Below are 22850 nucleotides of genomic sequence, written 5' to 3'. Positions count from 1 at the left end.
TTTTGAACTTTTTTGTGACCATTTCCCTTCTGACTCTCTTTTCCATGTTTTAGATATTAGACATTACCTGTTTATTCTTTCCCTCTCCACCAAGAGATAATTATCTATCACTTCTCTTGATTGATACTGCTAATATTACCCCTGCTCCAGGTAGAATCCATAAGGTATGAACTTCCTTTTCTCTCAGATTGTCTATTCATGCCTAAAGACATTCAGAAAATTTTTCTCTAGTTCCACTCCAGCTGGAAGTTCGCTGCTTCCATTTTAGAGCTAAATAAGGTGTTTCCTTCCCCCCACCTGCCCCACAGTATTTGCTTTCTAAAAAAATCTATGTTAGCTAATATAATAGGATATTGCCTTAACCTGTAAACGTCTTGTTTTATCATGTACCTTAAACACTCAGCTAGCTTTCGTCCCAGCCTTCACAGTGACACCTGGCCAATGCACAGTTTGATCTGCCCCTCCTTTCTAATACACAGTTTATGCCAACACTGCAAAGGCTAAAAGGAGCCTGTTACACTGTTCTGTAAGAAGTAAAAGACATCTGTAAGGACTAATCAACCAGTACTGCATTTGATATTCTCTGTATATAATTAGTACTACTCAGTCACATTTGCATTGGAGTACAAAATGTTCTTGCTTAGCATTTAATAGAATTGCAAGAGATGTATCACTACAAAGCAAACAGGAAACGTTTATTTAAGTCCTAGACAGAAAGTAACAAAACCCCCAAACCATTAAACAGTAGTAGCAGAAAATCAATGAAGGATTTCTCTTAAGTCTCCAACTTCTGTCAAGTGTTGCGCTTTTTTTTACAAGACGTTCTCAACAGCTATGAAGTTCACTGATGTCTCAGAAATGGCATTGTGCTTAAGCGTCTTGGACAAATAATTCTTTCCCTAGGAGGAGATCAGTTTGCATTAGCCATTTGACAGTAACACCACCCAGATTCCCACACTGAGGTTACAGATGTTTGCTGACCTTAGGCGAAAGGGCTAGTTGGCCTGCAGGAAATACAGCGAGGTTCCCAGTCCAAGCCAGTCCCTGTCTGGGATACAGGGTTGCCTTTGTCATGCGAAGTGCCTTTGCCTGTGTGTAAACAGACGCGGGCAGGAAGGGGAAGTACTACTCCTTTTCTCCTCTTCAAATTAAAAAAAATAATGAAAATCAAAACAACAAACCTCTAGAATTAAACCCTCACGCATCAGGATACAGCTGACCTAGAGGATGTTCTAGGATTTCTGTTCTTAGTCAGATTATTATAATTTATGGGTGTTGGGTTATTTTGCCAAAAGGTCAGTGACCACTGACCTCTGCCGCACACATCTAGCTCTCACATCCTTCACGTTGACGGGTGCTCTCTTCCTCACCCGTTAGAGCAGGGAGGAGTAGTAGTTATGCTAGTAGCAGTTGCTGGCCTGTGGTGATCCCAGCACGGTAGGCACTCGGACCCCAAGAAGCATCATTTAAGCTGCTATTTATCAGAGCTCATAGAAAAGAGTGACAGTATAGGCAGTCTTATGTCCCTTCAGAAGCCAGGAAAGCTGAGGTGCCCATAGTGCAAAGCAACCTTCTGAGGACGCAGTATGGGCCGTTTGCAGCAGTCCCCCCGTGTTGATTATTCAAGCAATTATAGGACTTTTCTTACAAGGAAACAGCTCTGTACAACATCCTTACTGCACCCCGGAAAGGATGCTCGGGCGGGCTCCGCTCCGCTCCGCCACAGCCCGACCGCCGACTCCCATGTGCGTAATGCTCCTCCAGCCCGGGTCGCGCCGAGGAAGGCTGGCACGGCCCCGTCAATACCGCCTCACCTCTCACTTCCTTTCCCTTTCCCTTTTCCTTTTCCTTTTCCTTTTCCTTTTCCTTTTCCTTTTCCTTTTCCTTTTCCTTTCCTTTCCTTCCCTTTCCCCTCCCTCCCGTCTCCTCCCTCCTTATCTCCCGTCCTCTCCCCGGCCTACAGCTGCCGGGGGTCCCTCCGGGCTCCTCGCCCCCACGGCCGCGTCCCCTAGGTCCGGGCAACTGCGCGAGCCGCGCCCTGGCGTCACCGACCCGCGCCAGCAGCAGCAGGCGCCGCCGCCGCCGCCGTCCCTTGCGCCTGCGCTGGAAGCCGACAGCCGGGTCGCGGCGGGGCGGCGGCGGCGGCGAGCAGGATGCCGGGGCGCTGGGGTGAGGTTTGCCGGCTGGGCCCTCTTCGTGCGCGGCCACGGAGCCCTGGGGGAAGCGGGCGGCCGCTGGGTGCTTTCCGTTGTGAGCAAAGCCCGGCCGCCCACCTCAGCCGGGCCTCGCCCGTCGGGGCGCGGAGGGTCGGTCAGGGCTTACCGTAGGAAACGGGGGGGTGCCGGGGGCGGGCGTGACGCAGGCGGGCGTGTGCGTGCGGCCCGTCTCGAGCGCGGCCTTTGGATGCGGTTAAACTGCGAGGTGAAGGCGGGTGCCGTGCCCTGGGCGCTGGCGGCGGCAGGCAGCGCCCATACCCTCGTCCCCTGCTTTCGGAGAGGCCTGATGGTACAGCGGTTTATCTGTGTATGGCGTTGGGTATTGCTGGTCTTGAGGGCGGCACCAAAGAAAACACTTTGCAGGCGTCTTTGCAGAGGTTTTTTCGTCCAAACTTTTCTGTGGTAGGATCTCACTAGCTCAGTAGGCTCACACACGGCACTTGGCTTCCGCAGGAAGGTGGGTTTTCAGCCACAGAAACCAGAAGATAAGGGATGATTGTGTTCGAAGCATCACAGATTATGCTGCGGGGGGGTTGTGAGTCAAGTGTATCTTTTGGGTGTTTGCTCAGCAAACACAAGCCCAGATAGGGGGGAGGAGGTTATTGGAGGGCTGTTTGGAAGGAGAAGTGTCACTTGAGTGGGAACACAGGTGCCCGAGAACAGAATTTGGTCAAAATTCCAACATTAAATTGGAAGTTTATTGTTTTGTGTGAAATACCAGAACAGTTCATAGAATGTTCTGATAAAAACTCACTTCATGTGTGCTCTGTTTGTCTTACCCCAGGGCAAGATCTTCATAGCTGTAGACTGTGTTGCTGGGCAGTTTGATGCCCAGATGCAGCTATATAGTTACACATGCAGGATGAAGATCTGTTTTTCTGTAATGTCTTTCTCATAAAGTGTTTGTAAGGTACCTAATGTCAGATATTCAGTGTTTAAGTTAAGGCTGATATTCTGTAATTAGCTTACTATTGCACACCTCTGTCTGTATAAGTCTTGAAAGGGTACTGGTTTGGTTTGCATTACAAACTATGAACTCTGTACAAACAGAATTCATTTGCATGCCTCTGCCATTTTGAGACAAAGAGCCAGGAGGAATTTTGAAGAAATGCCAAATGTGAGGGCTCAAGGGGAAAATAAGGATAAAGACTCAGAATCAGAAGACATAGAGTAGATCCTTATGCAGACTTCTTGGGGAAAAAGATACAAGTGTAAGGGAAGGTTAAAATAAGTTGGAGGTTTGAGCATGCCAGTTCTGTAACACATCCTGAATTTGAGTGGTTTGCGCAGATAGGGAGGTTTCTAAATTGATTTATACTGATGCCATTCATTGGCTTACCAGTTTAAGAATGCTGTGAGAGTTACTTTGATCTGCCGGTATCAGTCTGATGTAAGAAAGCTAATTCCTGATGTAATGTCTGTGTATAAACATTGATATGCTTATTTATAGACATTCTGACTTTCACATGCACAAATATTTAGGACAAAAGTTGTCGTAACTTATCACTGTCATCTTAAAATTTTATTTTCCATTCCACTGGATTTACGTATCTATATGTGTGTTGGAGCTGCTGAAGAACCTGCATGAAAAACTATCTCACTTTAATATAAGTATTGCTGTAATCAAAATAGTACTCTTCTGTAAGCTGTTAATGCCACATTCCAGTCTCTTCTAAATGTTCTGCTTTGACTGTTCAAGTTGTGTTACTGTAGAGTAATTAGACTGTGTAGTGGGTAGTTAAATTCTTACACTAAAAGAAAATGAGAGAGTAACCATTTGTAAAGCACACAAATGTAACTCTAAAATATTTTTAGCAGAGACTCTACAAGTGAATGAAAACTTTGTTCTGCGGAACTGAGGTGAAGAACTTCAACCATGGGTCAACAAATTTCAAACCACACACAAACTGTAATTAACAAGTTGCCAGAAAAAGTAGCAAAGCATGCCTCTTTGGTTCAAGAAAGTGGTTTCCTAACCTATGAAGAGTTTCTGGGAAGAGTAGCTGAACTTAATGATGTGTAAGCCCTACTTTGTTTTCTTGGTGTTTTTAGTGTTTTACAGAGACCTTGTATGCAATATATCCCTCTGTGCTGGCTAAGTCAGGACTGGCCATCTTGTTTTGAAATGTTTTCTGCAGCTTTTGAAGTTTCTGTACTGGTTGTAATTAGACTTCAAAAAGACAGCCGTTTTTCCTCCAGAAATTTACTTTTTCTCCAATACTCTTCTTCCAGCAAGCGTTGCTTCTCTCTTAGCTCGCAAGAGGTAGACATTTAGCAGTATCTTTTTGTTAGTGTTACCTGTCTCTCCCTTAATCTTCCCCCTCCACCAGCCATATAAAAATGCAATGCTGCTTCCTCTCTGCCCATCACTTTTCATAGGAAGTGGCAATATGAGCCTTTTAAAGACAGTACAGCTACACTAGGAAGGTAGACCTGAGACAGAACCATTTGTGACCATCTTTTCCACCTCTGAGGACAGGCAGTGCTATTCCTCATTAAAGATGTGGCATGTCTTACTATCTGAATCCAGTGACCAAGATAATTGCAAACAAAAGGCTGCATAAGAAATATTTTTTTGGTGTGAATTTTGTTTGACTCCACATTGATGTAAAAAGAAATGAACAAAAATACAGAGTTGTCATTTTTACCCAGTATTTTTAGTATAAAATTATAGGAAGTAGAAGCATACGTGCTGAGAAAGAGCTTTGTAGTGTGGGGGTTTCAGTCATGTTTGACATTTGACTATAATGTGAATTTGTATTCAGTTTAGAAATTGTCTTGTAGACGGTCATACTTTTATGAATGACCTTCAAGAACAGACAGGTGTCTTCATCAATAGGTTTTGAAGGACATTACTTCATGTTTTGCCTGAGAATCTAGGAATATATCAGTATGATTAACTCCCAAATACCATGGTTATTCAAGGGTTTTTCTTATTTCTCCCAGTGCTTACTTCAGCCTGAATGTAACATAGTTTGAGCTCCTTCTTATGGAATAGACTTTTGTGTCTGTGTTCCATTAAAAAAAAAAAAAATACAACACCCCCCCCCCCAAAAATCTCAGGGTCACCTGAAGCTTTCACCTGACTGCTTCATTGTTAATATATACTAACAAAAATACACCTCATCTGCATTTGTTGGTACTTGCAAGTTTTTTTTACATACATGGTAAGGAAATAACCTTTTTAGATTGGACCACAAGATTGTATGATTACTATAATAAACAGTGAAAGCACATAAAATATCTGTAAAGGATATTTGCTGATGCTGGATCAAAAGACTTGCACATCATTTTCTGAAATTTACTGTGCAATTTAAAATGAAATGGATGATATTTTATATTTAATGACATGCTAAGAAGGTCATCTATTTCATGTCTCTGGGAAATATTGATAAAAATCTCTTTAACGATAACACATAGGTGAACAATAAATAATACCAGAGTAGCTAAGGCTGCTGATCTTTGCATGTCTAGCATGTGCTATAAACTGGATGATTCTTTATTTCAGTACTGCAAAATTGGCTTCTGGACAAGACAAACATCTGTTATTTGAAGTGCAGCCTGGTTCTGATTCATCTGCTTTCTGGAAGGTGGTCGTTCGGATAATATGCACGAAAGTAAGACTGTTGAAAATTTTAATTTGGTGAGGGGGCTCGTACAAATATTTGAGGATTGTCACCTTTACTGATAAAATCTAACACCTGCTACATACATTTTGAATATTAAATATTATATAATATAAATTGAGTATATACAGATTATTCTATATATCTGTAAATTGAGTATATACATATACATATATATACACAGATATATATTCAAGGATACTATTTGAGGTAAATAAATTGTGAAGTCTTAAGTTTCTGCAAAAACCAGGTTAACAAAAATATTTTCATAACTAAGTTTAAAGGAGTATCTTCCAATGCAGCACTTACGGCCCATTCGTTAGGAATTCAGATTACTCGTGAGGTCATGTCATGGTAATGAAGTAGTACAACAAACTGGGAATTGTATAGTTTGATAGAGGTTAATCAGCCATTCCAAGCATTATTAGTTGAGCTAGTGTAACTGTGTGTATTCTTATTCCTTGGAAAACCAATCTAAAAATTAAGTGTTTAACTAACTGAGTAAGTTTTGTCATGGTCTTCAGACTAAGTTTGCTCTTTCTAATGGGGAGATTATTCCCCTCTGTATCTTATCAAGTAACATCCTTAAATGGTCCTGAGCAACCTTGGCATGCAAGTTTCAAGCAAGCCAACTCTCAAACTTGGTTTGAAACTGACAGTTTGTAATTTTCTGTTTGCTCTTGGTTTTCATTAAGGCAGCCATCATTGTAGGCTATTTTAAGTTCAAATATGAAATAACTCGTTGTTCTGTCCTTTGTCTTAAGTTTAGTCCATTTTTTTTAGGCATTAGGTCCCTACTCATAATTTAATTCATTTGAGTAGTTATGGTAATTTGTCTTGCCTTAAAAATGTAGTCCTAACTGTGGTATTCCTTATTATAAAACAACTGTGTTTTCAGGTCTTAACTTTATTGAGACAGACTGCAGTTTGCTAGTGTAGTAATGGACACTTTGGAAGGTGGCTACTGCCATGAGAATTGCAGTGCATTAAAAGAATTTTGAGCAATGTCATGTAAAAATCTGATATATAATTGTAAACAATTCTTATATCTTAAGATAAATAAAACAAGTGGCGTTGTGGAAGCTTCCAGAATCCTGAACTTGTATCAGTTCATTCAACTTTATAAAGACATCACCAGTCAAGCAGCAGGAGTTCTTGCACAGAGTGGTACTTCCGAAGAAGCTGGTGGGAGTTTGATGTCTGTGTCATCTTGTCAGGCCAGCTTGTGGATGGGAAGGTATTTTGATATACTCTAGCTTCTGACCACGTTTACAACAGAAATAGTTTAGGATTTGTGTGTAAAACTTGAGCTACTAACACCTAATGATCAAAACCACATACTCTTAGCAGATGCAGACTTTGTATCATCACAGACATGAATAGCATGCCTTCTCTTGTACCAGGAGAGCAGTAGTGTACTTGAGTGAAATGCTGTTGGTGCTACCATTCCTTAGCTTCAGAGCAATCATTTTAGTGATTAATTCTAATATAAACATGATATATGTTGAACCTCCTGAATAAGGAAACAGGAGGAAATGGAATCAGCTGCAGCTACAAATTTAGGGGGTTTGACAGTGTTTGTTTAAACAGATTTTGTTATTGTTCCACTTAAACTTTCTCTTCCTCTTTTACGTTTTGGCATGTGAAAGTTCCCATCTGTTGCCACTAGACACTCATCAGTTATAGTAATAATTTAACTTGTAAGGCTGGAAAAATGTGAACTGTCTCACACATGTTGACATCCTGCTTTGTTAACTAGAGGAAAAGCAAAAGATTAAGGTCAACACCTGCAATAACTTCAGTTCAGACTGGATGGAACAGCAATAAGCTTGTCACCCTTAACCTATGTGGAAATGTTGCTACCAGTAATTCCTTACTTTTAACTTTCTGAGTTAGTTCAAAGTTCTACCTCAGTTTTAAGTGAGATAGAGGTTTCATGAGAAACAGTAGTGAATGGTATAGTTCTCTGTATCAACCAGTGAAGAACTGGTAGCCACGTATTTTAAAAGAACAAGTTTCTGAGCTACTTAACTGTCTTTAGACTGTCACACTCCAGCTGTTAGAATGAGAAAGGCGTTGGCTGTGTTGCCATTCTACAGATACAGCCCACTTTTTTATGTCAGTGGATTGCAGATGTGTTCTTTTCATTTAATTTCCTGATTTTCTCGTTTGGGAACAAATAATCTTAAAGTATTGGCTGTTCTGAGTTATTAAAATGCTAGAATTAGGTAGCAAATTGTGAACATGTTTGGAAAGCGTATTTTCCTGCTCTTTCTCAAAGATACATGGTTATCCTAGAACACATGTATATCTGGAAATGGCCTTTTACTTCAAACAAAAAACCCACAGGTGCTTATGCAAAACAGCTTTATCTCTTGCTAAAGTCAGCGAATAGATAGATTTCATAGCTGAGTTTCTTGGAGTTTCTTTTTCAGTTTGAGACTTCAAGATGGGGGAGATGAGCACCCTTTGTGTTTGTAAACTTCATCACTTGAGATAGTATTAATGATAAATAACAAGAGAAATCAAGTATAATGTTCTAATATGCTGGAATTTAGTGAGCTTGTTTCTTACTAAGTTTTTCAAGTCATTAAACAAAATACAGGCTGAGGCACCTTCAAGTATTTTATACTGAGGAAATATGTTCTGGTTGGTTTTCTGTGATGTCCTCCCATTTGCCTAAATTTTTCTCACCTTGAGACATTTTTCAGCTCTGTGAGAGCTAGCCACCACTGTCCAAAAATAGCAATTATTATCTGTTTCATTCGTCTTCTTATCTTAACTTCTTCCACTGGAATAATACCCTAGTTCTCTAGAACACCCACTTCCTATTTGGAGCATTCAGAAATATCCGTAAGTGTTTTATGCTTTCTGATAACGAAGAGACAAGCATTTCCTTACTTTGTCACTCTTGTATTTTACCATTTTTTAAGAAATTTAGTCATATGGCTAAATCTGAGGTTCCAGAAACTATAAATAGGACATCTGTTTTAAGTATAATTGCTTGTATATATACCAGCAAGTCTCGAAGTGTTATCAAAGGTTAGTACTCAGAGTTTGATGGGGAAAGGAAATGAAAGGGAACAACTCCAGAGAACATAGTGAGCTAATCAAAAGGATTTTTTAAACAGTTGTCCTCACTGTATGCAAATCACCACCTGTAATTGTACAAAAAAAATAAATCTCCTAGCATTCCAAACCAATTTCTCAGAAAGTAAGTTGACAAGGAAACCCCAAGGACCTACTGAAGAATAAAACAAAAGCATGTTAATTGCTGCCTGTTGGCTGGGTAATCTCTACAGTTAAAAAATTCCTCTGTATTTGACAGGCTCCCAAGATTCCTAAGCAAAAGCAGTCTGGTCAATAGTAATTAAGGTGGACTGTCTCTGCCATTCTTTCTAGACTGCTACCTTTGTGCCCCAAGTTACAGAAGGGATTCCAGAATTGGGAATTTTGTAAGACCTAAAAATTTCAGAACCCCTCTTGGCTGAATTGGAAGTGAGCCATGACTCTAAAATTAGAGAACTTTACATGTCTAGTTAGGTCAGTGAAAGCTGAGGATTTTCTGCACATTTTCATTCTTGGGAATCTTGATAATGCAAATATGTGAGATACTACTGCTAGGAACTATAGATACAGATAATCTGTTATTTGGGGAAAAAATGAAGACGGATAAAATGAAAATGTCTGTCCTCAGGAGTGATCTAATTTTTAAACTTTTTTTCCCCTTCCCTAACAACACCTAAAAGCTTACCTGGAAATGCTGTGGCAACAGTCAACTTGAGAGTTCTAATTTGAAGGAACCATGAGGAGTGTATTACAACCTAAACCCATCCTTTTCGGTCTAATGAGCAGTTTAGCTGATGGCATGTGAAACGAGTGAACATGCATTCTAGTGATCCTCTTGACATGTGTTTTTATCTACGATATAAGCCAGCACACAGAAATTTGACAGACATCATTATGAAATAGTTCAGCCTGACACTCTCTGAAAGGAAGGCAGATCTGCCTTCAACATAAACAGTGTTCCTGTTCTTTTGCCTGGTCATGTGATGTTTAACCATTACTTCTCACGCTTCTTTGTTGATATGAAAAAGGATTTGCATAACCCATTGCAACACCGAAAGCACCATATGAAACCAAAAATAAATGCATGTTCTAATTTGTTTAGTTTATTTACTGTTTGTTGGTAGCTTGAGGCTATGTCTGACACACTGGGATGATGTAACTAGTCCATTCACAAAATTACGTGTTCCTTGAAGATAAGCAGCGGTGTTCCTTTCTGTCCATGAATTATATGAAAAACATAGTAACTACTGTAGTCACTAGGGCATAGATATAAAACCTACTGGTTATGTGGAAAAACCCCCTGTCTTCTCTTCTGCAGGGTTAAACAGTTGACGGATGAAGAGGAATGTTGCATCTGCATGGATATGCGTGCTGATTTAATCTTGCCATGTGCTCACAGCTTCTGCCAGAAATGCATTGATAAATGGTAATACATATGAAAGTATATTCATTATTTTATAGTATATACTGGTTATCTGACATGTTTCTGTTTGGTCGACCAATTCCTTAGTTCCCATACAATTTAACGTCTGAAGAGGCTAACAAGATAATGATACATATGATACATAACAAGTTTGAGTAAAATCAGACTGTAGCAGAAGGAAAAAAGGATTTCAGAATTTGTGAACACCGCATGAAGAATTTCCTTTTGGAAAAAGATATGTACAAGTGCTTTTTGGCATTTGTTATGTGATTTCTTACCTCTGTTCTTATAAAATTAGATCATATTCGTGCTTGCAAACTAGAGAAAACAGAGTATATGCTGATGCCAGCATGTTATGCTTCGCAAAATCTCATTAAAAGCTGCTTTTTAAGGCAAAAATCAGTAGTTTGTAAGAGTGTGCAAATACGAAGGCAAGTTGTTTATTTGGGAAATAACCATTAGAGGGATTTTTTCCCACATATTATGCTTTCTTTTCAAATAAATCACATACAATTTACTCATTTAAATATATTTTCCAAGAAAAGATTTCTTCTCAATAGCAATGCCTTCAAATTTATGTATAACATGTACCTTACAATATTGTGTCCAGCTTCATAGTAAACAGAACAGCTTTTCAGCTTCTGCATCTGTCTAATGCACAGGTTGTTGGAAAACTGAGAAGAGAATTGCTTTATGGAAGAGCATAGCTCTTCTCTGACTGTGCAGAAGACCTACAAGGATTAAGCAGCTGTTCGGCAGTCTAGCATTAGGTGATACAGATATTTTCAGTTAAAGGCCTTTTTTGACTAGTTAATGATTATGATTTTACGTTTAAGTCACATAATTTGTGCATAAAAATTTGTTCTGTGGCCTTTTCAAAGGCTTGTCAAAGAAGTTACTCTTAAAACACCATGCTCCCACAAGGAAAAAAGGTAGTACAAATCGCTGGATCTCACAGTATAACTTGTCATCTCTCTTTTCAGGGAAAATATTTTAACGTCTATCAGCTGCTTAGGTTAGCAGCTGTGGTGGAGAGTGGATTATTCTACTTTGGCTAATGAATCAGCTAATGAATCTTTAAGTTGCAGTTACACCGTTCTTTTCTTACTACTCAGTTTATAAGGCTCATCTCTTCTTAACCTAGGCAGACAACAGAGGCTCCCAGCTCAGAAACATAACTATTTGGGACCCCTGAGTTAGTCACTGAAGGAGGATGGCACCCTAAGGACCAACTCTAAACCTCAGTGGTCTGAATGACCAGGTTCCTTTTTCTCTTCATATAGGAAGCTTATGGGGACTAGTTTCTGAAGGACCTCAGCTGAGTATCTAAAGACAAGAAGAATTAACTAAGATTAATTTAGATTTCCATTTAAACTTTCTGGACAGGTAAGTAGATGCATTAATGAGGAATATGGCTCCAAATTTATTGCTCAAAGAATGGAGCTACGTTCAGAATTGTTGGCCAAACTTTCTCACAAAAAAAAAGTTTTCAAACAAAAAGATATATATAGGTGGTCTAGTCCAGCTAACCTGATCATTGTTAAAGTTTCCATTGTGTTCTGTTGTTTTGTCTGGGGGCTCTTTTGGCTTTTGGGGGCCAGGAAGAGATGAAAAATACTCATTTCTCTGGCTTTCTAACAGGAGTGATCGTCACAGAAGCTGTCCTGTTTGCCGTCGGCAAGTGACTGGAGCAAGTGATTCTTGGGTGGTTTCAGATGCACCTACTGAAGATGATATCGCTACTTACATACTCAACATGGTGGATGAGGTTGGCCAGCCTCACAGACCCTGACACTGGCCACAAGCTGATAATAGTACTTGGAGTACTTGGAGCTTTCATTTTCACAAATATCTGTTTTTACCTCTCGTTGCTGTTCTTCCACAGTCTGTCTTTTCTTCACTTCTTGGCTGCTGTGCATCTATGCTGTTCTTCTAAAGCACAGGGTATATGAGCCAGTGTATGTGTGGGCAGTCTTAATTATTAATCTGTACTTTCAGTAAATTCTTCGGTCACTAACAGTTTCTTTTAACAACAGTCTTTGATATTAACAGTTTGACTACTAGATGAAGCAGTTTATAACAGCACAGCTACAGCTGCTAACTGCTGTTTCAACATCACAGAAGATGAACCGTGTCAGGTGGCTTGACCTCCCAGTTCTTATCCTCAAAAGCACTCATGTTTAGTTTCATGACAAACATGAATAAAGATGATGAGTTAGCACTAGTGATTATTAATTTGAAATTTTACTTCTGAAACTTGAAGACATCCCACTGCCTGTTCTTCAGTAGCCAGTTATTGCTGCTCTTAGAGTTTACAAATACTGATTTCAATCTGATCTGTTAGGAGTTGTAGTAGTAGTTTAAATCTGCTTTGGAGAGTGTGGGCAGCTCTGTAAATGTACTTGTGCACTTCTGTTTATTCTTCTAACAAGATTATTATTATAATATTTTTTTAAATATTATATTTAGCATAATATTAGGTTGGAAATACTGAACAGTTTCATACACAATCCTAAAAAAAGGAAATCAGTTTCTGTATAGTTTTTGATAAAGAACAGCCCAAATTAGTTTTAAACATAAGGCGTATCTATAAAGAATGCCATTATTTGAATTAGCGGTTCAGGTGTAGTTTAGTCGGATGCTTTGGTTTTATCTGCTGCTTTTTGAGTTTTTGAAGTGATGAAATCAGTTATAAGGTGATCTAAGTAAGGGTGCTGTGCTTTATAAGTGCAATATGCTTTTATGTAGCAGAGAGAAACTTCCTTAATTATGTTGCTTGCAGTGAGATGTGCGTGTGACAACTTGGGAAAAGGGATATCGCAACTGGAGTGCAACAGTATTTCTGTCTAGCAGAACAAAATCTTTAAAGTGCTGAGTTTAGACAGTCTAAAATAAATTGTTAGTATTCAGGAAACCCATCTGCAGCCTTACTGGCATAAATAGTCCTATGGAAACCAACTGCTATTGTAGAGAACTCATTTTTTTTTATTATTATATGTATACATATATTAACAAATACTACTCTCTTGAGGCTATTGAGTGAGAAATACTCAAGTTTAGCATTTGAAGGGAATACAGCTTACTGTAAGACTGCATTTTTCTTACCATACTTGTTAAAATTTGATGATGCCATAAGGCTGGGGCCTTTTATCACAGACAGGTCCTGAACTAAAAGGCATGTGCCCATGTGGATATGCACGTTTGGGTTGTGTTTTCATAGTTGGCCACAAAATAATTTAATTACATTGGGGGCAAGATCTTGGCAATTTGTCTATTATACTTCTTTTTGTTAAGGAATGTGTGCAGCATATGGTACCCATTTGAGCTTGGCTTTATGGCACAGTTGTCAAATTGGTCATAGGCATGAAGACAGATAAGCAACAGACTCTTGTATGTATCATCTAAAAGCCAATATGGCTTAGTGTGTAAATCTGTATTATTGAAAAAATCTGTTTATGGATGTATATAGCTTAGAACTAATTTTTTTTTCCTTTGTTAATCCTTCGGTATCATGAGGTGTACTTAAGAAAATACGTGGACTGTTTGGTTGCATATAGGCAACAACTAAAAATTGTTAATGGTCAGGGATTTTCCACTAAAATATTTGCAAGTATTCCTAATCACGTACCGGTTTGGTTTCTTTTTGCTTTTTGAGCTTGCATTAGTCCATGTTCAGAACTTTGACCTTGGAATTTTTTAAACTTTTTATATCACTGGAACGGAAAGAACATCTAAATTAAAGCTTCAAGCTAACTTTATTTTTCAGGTAATTCAAGAATTATACTTCTGAACTGAGATTTTATAAGTTGACTTTCTGCTGAGAACTTACATGAACTTTTAAAAATGTAATTTTGTAATGATGCAAACAGGTTGTTAATTGCAGCATAGTAACACTTCCAATTACAATATACTCGTGCAAAAATTATTTAAATAGTGAAAAAGTAAACTTTGTATCCTGTACAGCTTTTTTTTAATTAAGTTGCTGTAATTCACACTACTGTGATACAGGTACTGTAATGTGTGCCTTGTAAAATACATGTACTGTATGTAACATGGGATAGCAGGTCTCTTAACACTGAAAAACTAGTAATTTGCTACTGGTTGGTATTGCCTAGTCTTAAGTGCTACATTTAGCAAACAGTTTTGGAAATGGTAAAGGAATGATACTGGCCCAGACATGGCAATGGGCTCCAGAAACTAGTCCTTGAAATGTTAATTACTCTGAATAGCTGTTAGTGGGGGCATTAGAACAAACTAGACTTTCTTGTGTTAAGTGATGATTTCTTACTGTTGTAATGTGAAATTGTAATTTAAACATTTTAGATTGTATTAATAGCTAGGGACATTCCAGTATATTAAACTTTATGTTTGAATGGTGCAAGTTACTTTGGAAGAAATGTTCTTTTAAGCTTAAGGGATCTCTTGGCTTTAATATCACAAAAATCTGAAGAGTGAATATTAATCTAAATACAATTCTATTGTACGGGTGGTGTGGTTAAAACGATGCCACACCAGGTGGGTCAGATATCTCTTAAACTTTGCAGTGTGGTCCTGACAAAGTAGCTTAAATGCAGATCTGCAGAAAAGACCCACTCTGATTCTCCTATTTTTTGTTTGTCAGAACAAATTGGAACATTCTGCAGGGATGGGAAAAGTTAACCGAACAGCTGTACTTCAAAGGACAGTACTGAGGAGTGGGTTTCTTTAGAAAAGGGATTATTTCTTTTTTTTCTCAGAGAAGTTTGATTCACTTTTTTCCCAAGTTATTTCATCATGTTTCTGAGAGTATTTTAAACCTTAAGAATGCCAAGGTTTGGAATATTCTGTCTTCTCAGATTTTACCTGTTTTTAAATAATAACTGCAGTATATAATTAATATAACTGTTTCCTCTGTCTAGTTACTTGGTTTATCTGCTTGGATCTTTTGAAGCCAAGTGAAAAATGGGAAAGGAATTCATTATAGCAGATGAGGAAATTAAAATTGGAAACCTTACCAGTTGACAGTCACACCAGGAGGTGGGTGTACTTGAGGGATTGACAAGTGTTGGTATTTATGAGGTTTCAAGTTTAGACACCTTACTAACGTAATGTGCGTGTTTCTTTTTTTAGTGGGAAATGGCATATCTGACTCGCATATCTTTCCTTTGAAGAGAATTCTGTCTGTAATTAAAAAGGTTTTCTAATCCATACTATTTCCAATTTTGGAAACACAAGGTAGCCAGCGAAATCTCTGTGCTACAGGTTTGAACTGAGCTGTTAAATCCACTCCTCCTCTCCCCCAGCCCCCCCCATAGCTGTACATGCCAAGTGCATTACTTTTAGAAGGAACATCTTGGCCATGGTTCTCTGTGCTTTGTGTCCTGCTGAATCATGGAATGGTAGCCTTCTTGGTTAGCCTTGAAGATGCTGGGTGTAAATAGGAGTTGTATGTGAACCTGTCCGGCCTTAATACTGCATACACATAATTCTTTAGTTTTGTATCCACTAAATACACGTGCTCTAATATCACTAATTACAGTAATTAATTCTTCTCTTTCTTTTTCTGTTGTTAAACCATTCTTGAAGATAATTTACCATAATGTTTTATCCTCACCTGTTTGGGTGAATAGAATTCTGCTTTCTTAGAAGTGTGTCTTAAAAATTAGTAATCTCAAAACTGGGTTTTTTAAATTGTCATGTCTTCAACTGCTTGGTTTTAATGTTCTAGAATTTATCACAGGCAACATAGTGTAAAGATGGAACACTTTTCCTGTTGCTGTGCATAGCTGAAATTAACCTGAGTGGGACAGTGTTGATTTTTCTTTCCAGTAACTGCAGTGTAGATAATGGGTTTTGCTGTGAACTAGTCATGTTCCAAGGAATGTCATGTCTGAGGGATCTGATGACACATTCTACTTTCATATCTGAGCTGACACAATGTCAATTAGCATGTGATTGCTTACCTCAATAACCCATCAATCAAGGTTAAAATACTTAATGGAGGGGCATAGGTATTGTAGGCCTGAAATTAAAAACACAAACAAAAAGCCAACCCTTTTGAAAACTTGGATGGAACTTTGTCCAGTATGTATCTATCTCGTAGTTTGAATACCATCCAACAGGTAATTAAATGAGCTCTCTTCTTGGGTTCAAAGTGCTATTTGAAAAAACAAGGTATTATTATGAATTAAGCTTAAATTAGTCAGAAACCTGCCCTTCTGGAATGTGGTTGTATATATGTGGATACAAGTTTATGTTTCCATGTTAATGTGGTTCCAATCCACTTTAGTAGACCTCCCAAAAAACATTTTTCATGTGAGATGGTACACACTAGTCATGGTTAATAATTAATGAGTTAGTTAGCAGTGTTCCTGTTTCATTATTACATATACCATTACTCTGTGCTGCTTAACATTGATAGTGCTTTAAGAGGTATGGGTAAGAAATACACATTCTTCATTTATAGATGGATCTGTCCTCCCATGCTTCCTAAGTGCTGCTTGTGTACAGAAATGGTTTCTGTACAGGAAGAGACACATTTTCATCTTCATCTAAAATTATTACATGTACTGAAGAAAGCAACTTGTGTTAAAACTTTTTTTCTCACAAGTCATCTTGACTGTAGCAGAATGCCCATGTTGATACTCTTTTCAGTTTGTCACTTGTTGGCTCTTGTGTTTTGTCAGGTAAAGCTGTCCTGTGTACTGCTTACATTGTTTCAGCTGTGACTGTCAGAACTGCTTTGCTGCTGCCAAATGCAGCTGGTTTCACTCTGGTTAATAGCAAGGTGAGGTTCCAGCATCAGGAAGAGGTGCCACATGCCTTATCCTGATGGCCCAGATGGAATGACCAGGGAACCAGGGCACCAAGAGACAATGGGGCAGCCCTATAATACAGTTTCACTTCAGGACTTACTGACAGGTCTTCTACTGGCACAAATCAGAGCAGGTGTTTTTTTATAACATTGAATTGCTTCAAGTCAGTGTCCTGTGTTCAGCAGTAGCAGTCATTTTTCTCCTTATTAGTAGCTGATGCAGTGCTGTGTTTTTGACTTTCAGCCTGGGAACAGCGCTGATAACACCGATGTTTTTAGTTGCTGCTCAGTAATGTTTACTCTGATCAAGGAGTTTCTGAGTCTCATGCTCTGCCAGGGAGGAAGGGAAGCCGGGAGGAAGCAGAGACAGGACACCTGACTCAAGTTAGCCAAAGAGGTATTCCATACCACAGCACATCATGCCCACTATATAAACTGGGGGCAGTCACCCAGAAGGGCTAGATCACTGCTGGGGTCAGGCTGGGTATTGGTTGGCTGGTGGTGAGCGGTTGTATTCTCTTCCCTTGTTATTTCCCTTATCATTGTTATTGGTGGTAGCAGCACCAATAAGGTATAACACAAACCTTAGTTACTGGACTGCTCTTATCTCAACCCGTGGAAGTTACATTCTTTCGATTCCCTCCATCCCTCAGGGAGCAGGGGGAGGAAGGGGTGGGGGGGGGAGTGAGTGAATGGCTGCGTGGTACTGATTTACCAGCTGGGCTTAAACCACAACAGTCAGCTAAGCTTTTAGCTCCATCTCCTAAATATTGGTTATTATCTTTATCTCCACTGCAGTTTTATTGTTGGTTGTGGGTTTTTTTCAGTATTCATGCTGTGGTAGTCCTTAGTTTTGGTTTGGGCTCCTGTACTGCTAACAGGATTAGTTCTGCTTAAATGCAGAGATCCTCAGCAGCTACATATCTTATTGAGAGGTATACACAGACAAAAGCTATACCATATTATTTTATAACATTTATTATTTTAATGTTTAATGCTTCCACAAGAGGCAAAAGATAAACATGATTTAACCCAGGCACAGAAAGAAAAAGCAGCTTTACAGTCATCCTTCCCCCCACCCACCTTTTTCAGACTTAGATTTTAACTAGGCAAATAGAACAGAAAGTTTAAGTGACAAGTAAAGAACAAAATGATAGAAGGTAAGGTGGCTCTGATGTGGACTTGCATAACCCAGCAGCAGAGCAAATGCCTGAAGTTTGCTAAAGGAATATAACAGAACGGAAGAGCGTGAGTAGAAACTGTTCTGATGGATATGTTGTAAACATCAAATAACCATAATTAACCATTTTACATGAAAGTATAAAATGCTCTGAGCACACATTTAAGGAAATCTTGAATAATGTTTGAACCTTAACACCAATGAGATGATGAGAAAATAGGATAGTCTCCCATTCTGAAGCAACGGCCACCCCAATAACCACCTACAGTGATGTTCTTCCAAGTCCCTTTTTGTTTGAGTAAAACACAAGCTGTGACGTAACCATGTTTGGTCTCAACACTGTGGGGGCAGGGAGAATCAGCAACTGCCCTGGCTTGCATTAGAGTAAATGTTTACGACAGTAGTTCACACTGGACCTGCCCTTCATTATACACATCTCCTCAGACTGCAAGGTTATTTTGAACAGCCATACATTAGAACAAAAGTGCAACCTGGGAAAAAAAGCAGCTGAATTTTAAACACTAAACTTGGGAATCAGTAACTTTTGCCTAATTAAAAGATGACCAAAAGAGGTGTAGTTATGGAAGCAGGAAAGGATGTCAGGTTTGTTCCCCTAAATGCAACACTATTAGCTCAACTTATCCTTAAAAGCAGCTCACATGGAAGTCCAGAAAGCAGAATCTGTGCTCGTGGCCATTTGCATGTTATTGTCAAAATCCTAATTACCGTCCATTAACTGTATATTCAAATCCAGTTTGTGTTTTTTTCTTTAGTAAGAGCTACAGACATATTAGAACCTGATGAGTTTGAGGTAAGGAAAGATGAAAAGGTATTAAACATACACAAATTTAGTATAATAATAATAACTAAGTAAGAGATCTAAGTGACAACAAAAGCAACGCTAGTAGCAGTATTAAGGTGAAACAACCCAAGTACAGTAATGTTTGTCAGATGAAAATACTTACAATTTAGATTCTTCAAATCAAGCATGTTACTTATTTCACCTGGACACAGATGCTTTTCTCAGGTAATTAATGTTATGTTGATAACAACTGATTAGTAAGTTGTACTAAAGAAAACAAGGTGTCTGAATTTTATGCAGCTAAAATGCTTGGACCACTGTTTTCAGACTTTGTCCTAAGAAAATTACATTCACCAATCCTGGTAATGGATTATATGCTGAAGTTTAACAGTGAAGCCAATAGGTACTGTTGACTTAAGAACTTTGGACCATTGCATTATTGTACAGTTGAGCAGTGTAGCGCAGTTTTTTAGCTGCACAAGGAGTACAAAGTCTGGCAGCAGTTGAACACTGCAGACATTAGGCTAGGCTGCTGAAGAGCTGAAGTAAAGTCTCCCACCACCTGTCAATATGCAACCATATTTTAGATTAACAATGCCTGCAATCACTGCAGCCCCCATGCATGACACACTGTAATAGTGACTGGATGGCCAGAACTCTGCTCCTGTGACTTGGTCTCCCTCAGAACAGGCTTACTTCCAGGTTGCTTCCGAAAGCTGTTTAGGTTAAGTCTCTTGTGGGGCTCTTACAGGGCTGCACAGCTACAGGAGGTGATAGGGAACTCCTCCTTCCCTTACTTTGGTGCCATTTCCCTGCAATCACCATTTTGGCACAGCAAGTACCTTTAAAACGTGTCCTTGTAGGTATTGCTTTGAAGTGCCACAGCCTAAAGGGATAGTGTATGTCTTCAATGCCTATATACATTTATGTCATTAATGAGTCATTTGCTACTGGTGATGTCACCACTGCTACTTCTGGCTGCATTTACAAGGAAAAGTGAGACCTGATCAGCTCTTTAAAGGAAGGATGTAGGTGCCCAAACCCTGGAGGAAGGGCATGGCCTAAGGAATAAAGTGGCACACATTGTCTGATGTAAAACATACAGGGTTCTAAGTCCAGTGAGGCTTGATTGGTTAGTATTCATTATTTGCCCTTCTCGTGTGTGAATTTTCAATTACTGTCTGAAGCTGCCTGAACTCCCTCTCTATTACCTGAGATCCCAAAGGCTCTAACCATAGATTTGTTATTGTAGCTTAGGTATCTAGGTCTCAAGAAGTGCAATGTTGGGCTTAAAGGCATCAACATCCTCTGCTGCCCCTAGCCTCAACTCTTTTTGGGTGTGAAACTACATGCAGTTTCCACAGTACATAAATGCTATCATGACCTTTAATCTTTTCTGAATGTGTAGTACTGTGTCTTAAGAAGGATGAGCAAATAGAAAAAAGAGTGAAAGTGATAAATAAATATTCCAGTAGCTGTATTTTACTAGCCACTCCATCATAAATAAAAAGTTTAACATAATTTGAAATGCCATGTTTCAAGTGGGCTAACTTCTGTACAAATAGACAGTTTGACTTCTCATTCAACTCTAACCAACTAAAATACAAACTAATGCAAATGTGTAAAAAAGATGTCAGAAGTAGGACCAGAACCCAGGTCTGGAGTTTCTACCACTGATTCATAAGAACACTTCCTTTGTTCAAGTAAAAAATTTCTCTTTACATGCAACCAAAATTATCTGCATAAATTTCTAAGTAATTTGAACTGGCATATCCACATATTCCCATTACAAACCAATAAAAAAGTATTCTCACCTTTCAAGGCAAAGTTTTCAGGATATAATTAGACCCATTATTACAACATACAATAGTGATGAATTTGACACTATGTTTTCTACTTACTAGATTAAAAAGCATTAATCTGCTGTTCTTCACAGATATCCTACATGACAACAGGAAGTAGTTATTAAACAAGACTACCTGATTCTGGGTTTTCTTGTTTTCCAGTCTGAAACATTAAGATAAAAACTGTGTCAGAACACCTTCCAGAACAAAAGGCTAGCCTCAAAAGTATGCACCCCATACAAACTGCTAATGATAAAGGGTTAAACTTACAAGTGCTAAATGCCATGACTGCTGCTGAGACTAGCAGGACAAAAACAGATGGATGTGTACTGTCCACATCTGCAGAATCGTAATGCGCATATGACAGATGTGCTACGAATATGCTCTGTTGTTTTCCAAGCTACAATATAGTGTACAGTTAAGACAGCATGAAACAAATATTGCATGAGTCTGAGCTTGCATTTAGTATTTACAGCCATCTTACAAAGCCTAATGCTGATAAAAACGGAAGTTTTTGCAACGAGAATAATGCATTAAAAAAATCATGGCAAACACTGTTTACCTTCCATAAATAGATATTCTTTGTACTGTTCAGTTATGTCTTGGTAGCATCAAAGACAGATGATTCAATGTTAGTCAGCAATTTTTCCTTCTTAGGAGTGGGATGTTCTGGTTTCTTTGAGTTTGTAATTACTTTGTCAGAGTAGAAATCTCTTCTGTTCTCATAGCATCAGACAGGAAACTAAGTTCATTGCACAGTGTCTCATACCTGAAGGCCATCCGGATCTGTGCAACGTTTGTCTTTCGAATGTCATTTCCCTCAGGCCCTTCTTTACAGTAATTCACCCCTAAGAATTTCTGTTTTTCCTGTGAGTGGGATTAAATATAAAAAGGAAGAAGTCAGTTCAACTGATCTGATTTACTGGCTGAGAGTTTGTTAGCCGAATGACTCCAGTGCAAGTGAAAAGAGCAGCTTCAACCAGCTGGCCACTGATCTTTGCCTCAGAGTCTTAACCAGTTCTGGAGATTTTATAGCCAAAGTTACATATATAATTACTCAGCAGTGCATTTAGTCTGGTTTGCTAAAACCCTCTGTGCTAGCATTTGGTCTTCACTATTACACCTTTCATGTCAGAGGTCAAAAAGAGGCTTAGATTTCTTTTGCGAGTTAAATATTGCACAAGAGGAAAATCTATAGTTGTCACTATAGAATACTGGAAGAAACAGCAGAACATATTAATAAAGCTCCTTCACATACCAGCTCCTTGGAGACAATGTTTTAAAATGACACAGAAGTAGAAGATGCTCTAAAGTAAGTCGTAGAGAAAACCACGGATGTATAGAAATTTTAAGCCAAAAGGGATTTCTGTAGTACTCCCCCTTCTTAGCAAACACATCTTGCTTTTGACAGACAGTTTGTTTTTACTCAATGCAACACATGATGTATGAAATTGCCGGCAGAGGGATATCACCCAGATAATGAAAGGTTTGGGACTGGAGGCAGAATCAAGTCTAAACATGCACCTGCTCTCTGCATGTTTTAGGAATTCCAAAACAAAGCTAATGAGGAAAACATGTAATGTTAATACTTTTTAAAATGTAAGACTGCACAGCAGATGCTTTGTGAAGATTTCTGGAAGAGATAATAGGGGTGTGTGTAAATACATCACAGAAGCACCTACTATTAGATTTTCAGACCACTGACTTCTCAGTTCCTGCTTGCCCTGATTCTTGCAAAAAGGGTTTTTTTCAGCCATAATTACCTTATCTGACAATCCACTCTGTAGTACGCTGTTTCTTGCTATTTCACACAAGTCACAGGTACTTAGTTTCCACACCTGGGCTGCAATAGCATATTCTTCCATGAGAGCTTCCTGTATCACCAAAATATGTTTAA

At 38.9% G+C, this 22850-nt stretch overlaps 2 protein-coding genes and 1 long non-coding RNA gene across 13 annotated transcripts in view; 1 reads left to right on the top strand and 2 right to left on the bottom strand.

The window, feature by feature from the left end:
• Nucleotides 1-668: 668 nt before the first annotated feature.
• On the bottom strand, nucleotides 669-2727 carry LOC136016215 (uncharacterized). 6 transcript variants are annotated; one of them, XR_010613536.1, is made up of 3 exons: nucleotides 2323-2727; nucleotides 982-1141; nucleotides 669-899 (listed from the first exon to the last, which is right to left on the bottom strand). It is a non-coding gene; the product is annotated as an uncharacterized LOC136016215 (long non-coding RNA). The 6 variants fall into 6 exon arrangements; XR_010613537.1 differs by lacking the exon at nucleotides 2323-2727 and adding an exon at nucleotides 2053-2316; XR_010613534.1 differs by lacking the exon at nucleotides 2323-2727 and adding an exon at nucleotides 1962-2046.
• RNF141 (ring finger protein 141) lies at nucleotides 2063-14715 on the top strand. Of its 5 annotated transcripts, none has more exons than XM_065683030.1 (6): nucleotides 2063-2169; nucleotides 4035-4235; nucleotides 5725-5833; nucleotides 6898-7079; nucleotides 10230-10337; nucleotides 11976-14715. In XM_065683030.1, exons 2-6 carry the CDS (start codon nucleotides 4093-4095, stop codon nucleotides 12124-12126), a joined length of 693 nt encoding a protein of 230 aa, XP_065539102.1. In that variant the 5' UTR covers nucleotides 2063-2169; nucleotides 4035-4092; the 3' UTR covers nucleotides 12127-14715. The 5 variants fall into 5 exon arrangements, with proteins under 5 accessions (XP_065539102.1, XP_065539101.1, XP_065539104.1 ...); XM_065683029.1 differs by having other exon boundaries at nucleotides 2079-2169; nucleotides 4032-4235; XM_065683032.1 differs by lacking the exon at nucleotides 2063-2169 and adding an exon at nucleotides 2381-2505 and having other exon boundaries at nucleotides 4032-4235.
• A 3374-nt stretch (nucleotides 14716-18089) lies between these two features.
• Nucleotides 18090-22850, bottom strand: part of AMPD3 (adenosine monophosphate deaminase 3) — a 33998-nt gene continuing 29237 nt past the window's right edge. For both annotated transcript variants that reach the window (XM_065683026.1, XM_065683025.1), the window contains exons 14-15: nucleotides 22717-22827; nucleotides 18090-21820 (exon numbers count right to left, since the gene is read on the bottom strand). In XM_065683026.1, the coding sequence (XP_065539098.1) occupies nucleotides 21644-21820; nucleotides 22717-22827 (288 nt within the window). In that variant the 3' untranslated portion in view covers nucleotides 18090-21643. The remainder of the gene's footprint in view (nucleotides 21821-22716; nucleotides 22828-22850) is intronic.

The sequence above is a fragment of the Lathamus discolor genome, chromosome 6, assembly GCF_037157495.1.
Source record: "Lathamus discolor isolate bLatDis1 chromosome 6, bLatDis1.hap1, whole genome shotgun sequence".
Taxonomy (NCBI): Eukaryota; Metazoa; Chordata; class Aves; order Psittaciformes; family Psittacidae; genus Lathamus; species Lathamus discolor.
Note: the sequence above shows the minus strand (reverse complement) of the source record. Positions and strands in the feature narration are given on the sequence as shown.

Excerpts from the sequence above, each read along its gene's own strand:
- RNF141 (XM_065683030.1), top strand. The coding sequence starts at position 4,093 with ATGGGTCAACAAATTTCAAACCACACACAAACTGTAATTAACAAGTTG. Across the intron at positions 7,080-10,229 it reads GCCAGCTTGTGGATGGGAAG|GGTTAAACAGTTGACGGATG; the intron begins GTATTTTGATAT and ends TCTCTTCTGCAG. Across the intron at positions 10,338-11,975 it reads CAGAAATGCATTGATAAATG|GAGTGATCGTCACAGAAGCT; the intron begins GTAATACATATG and ends GCTTTCTAACAG.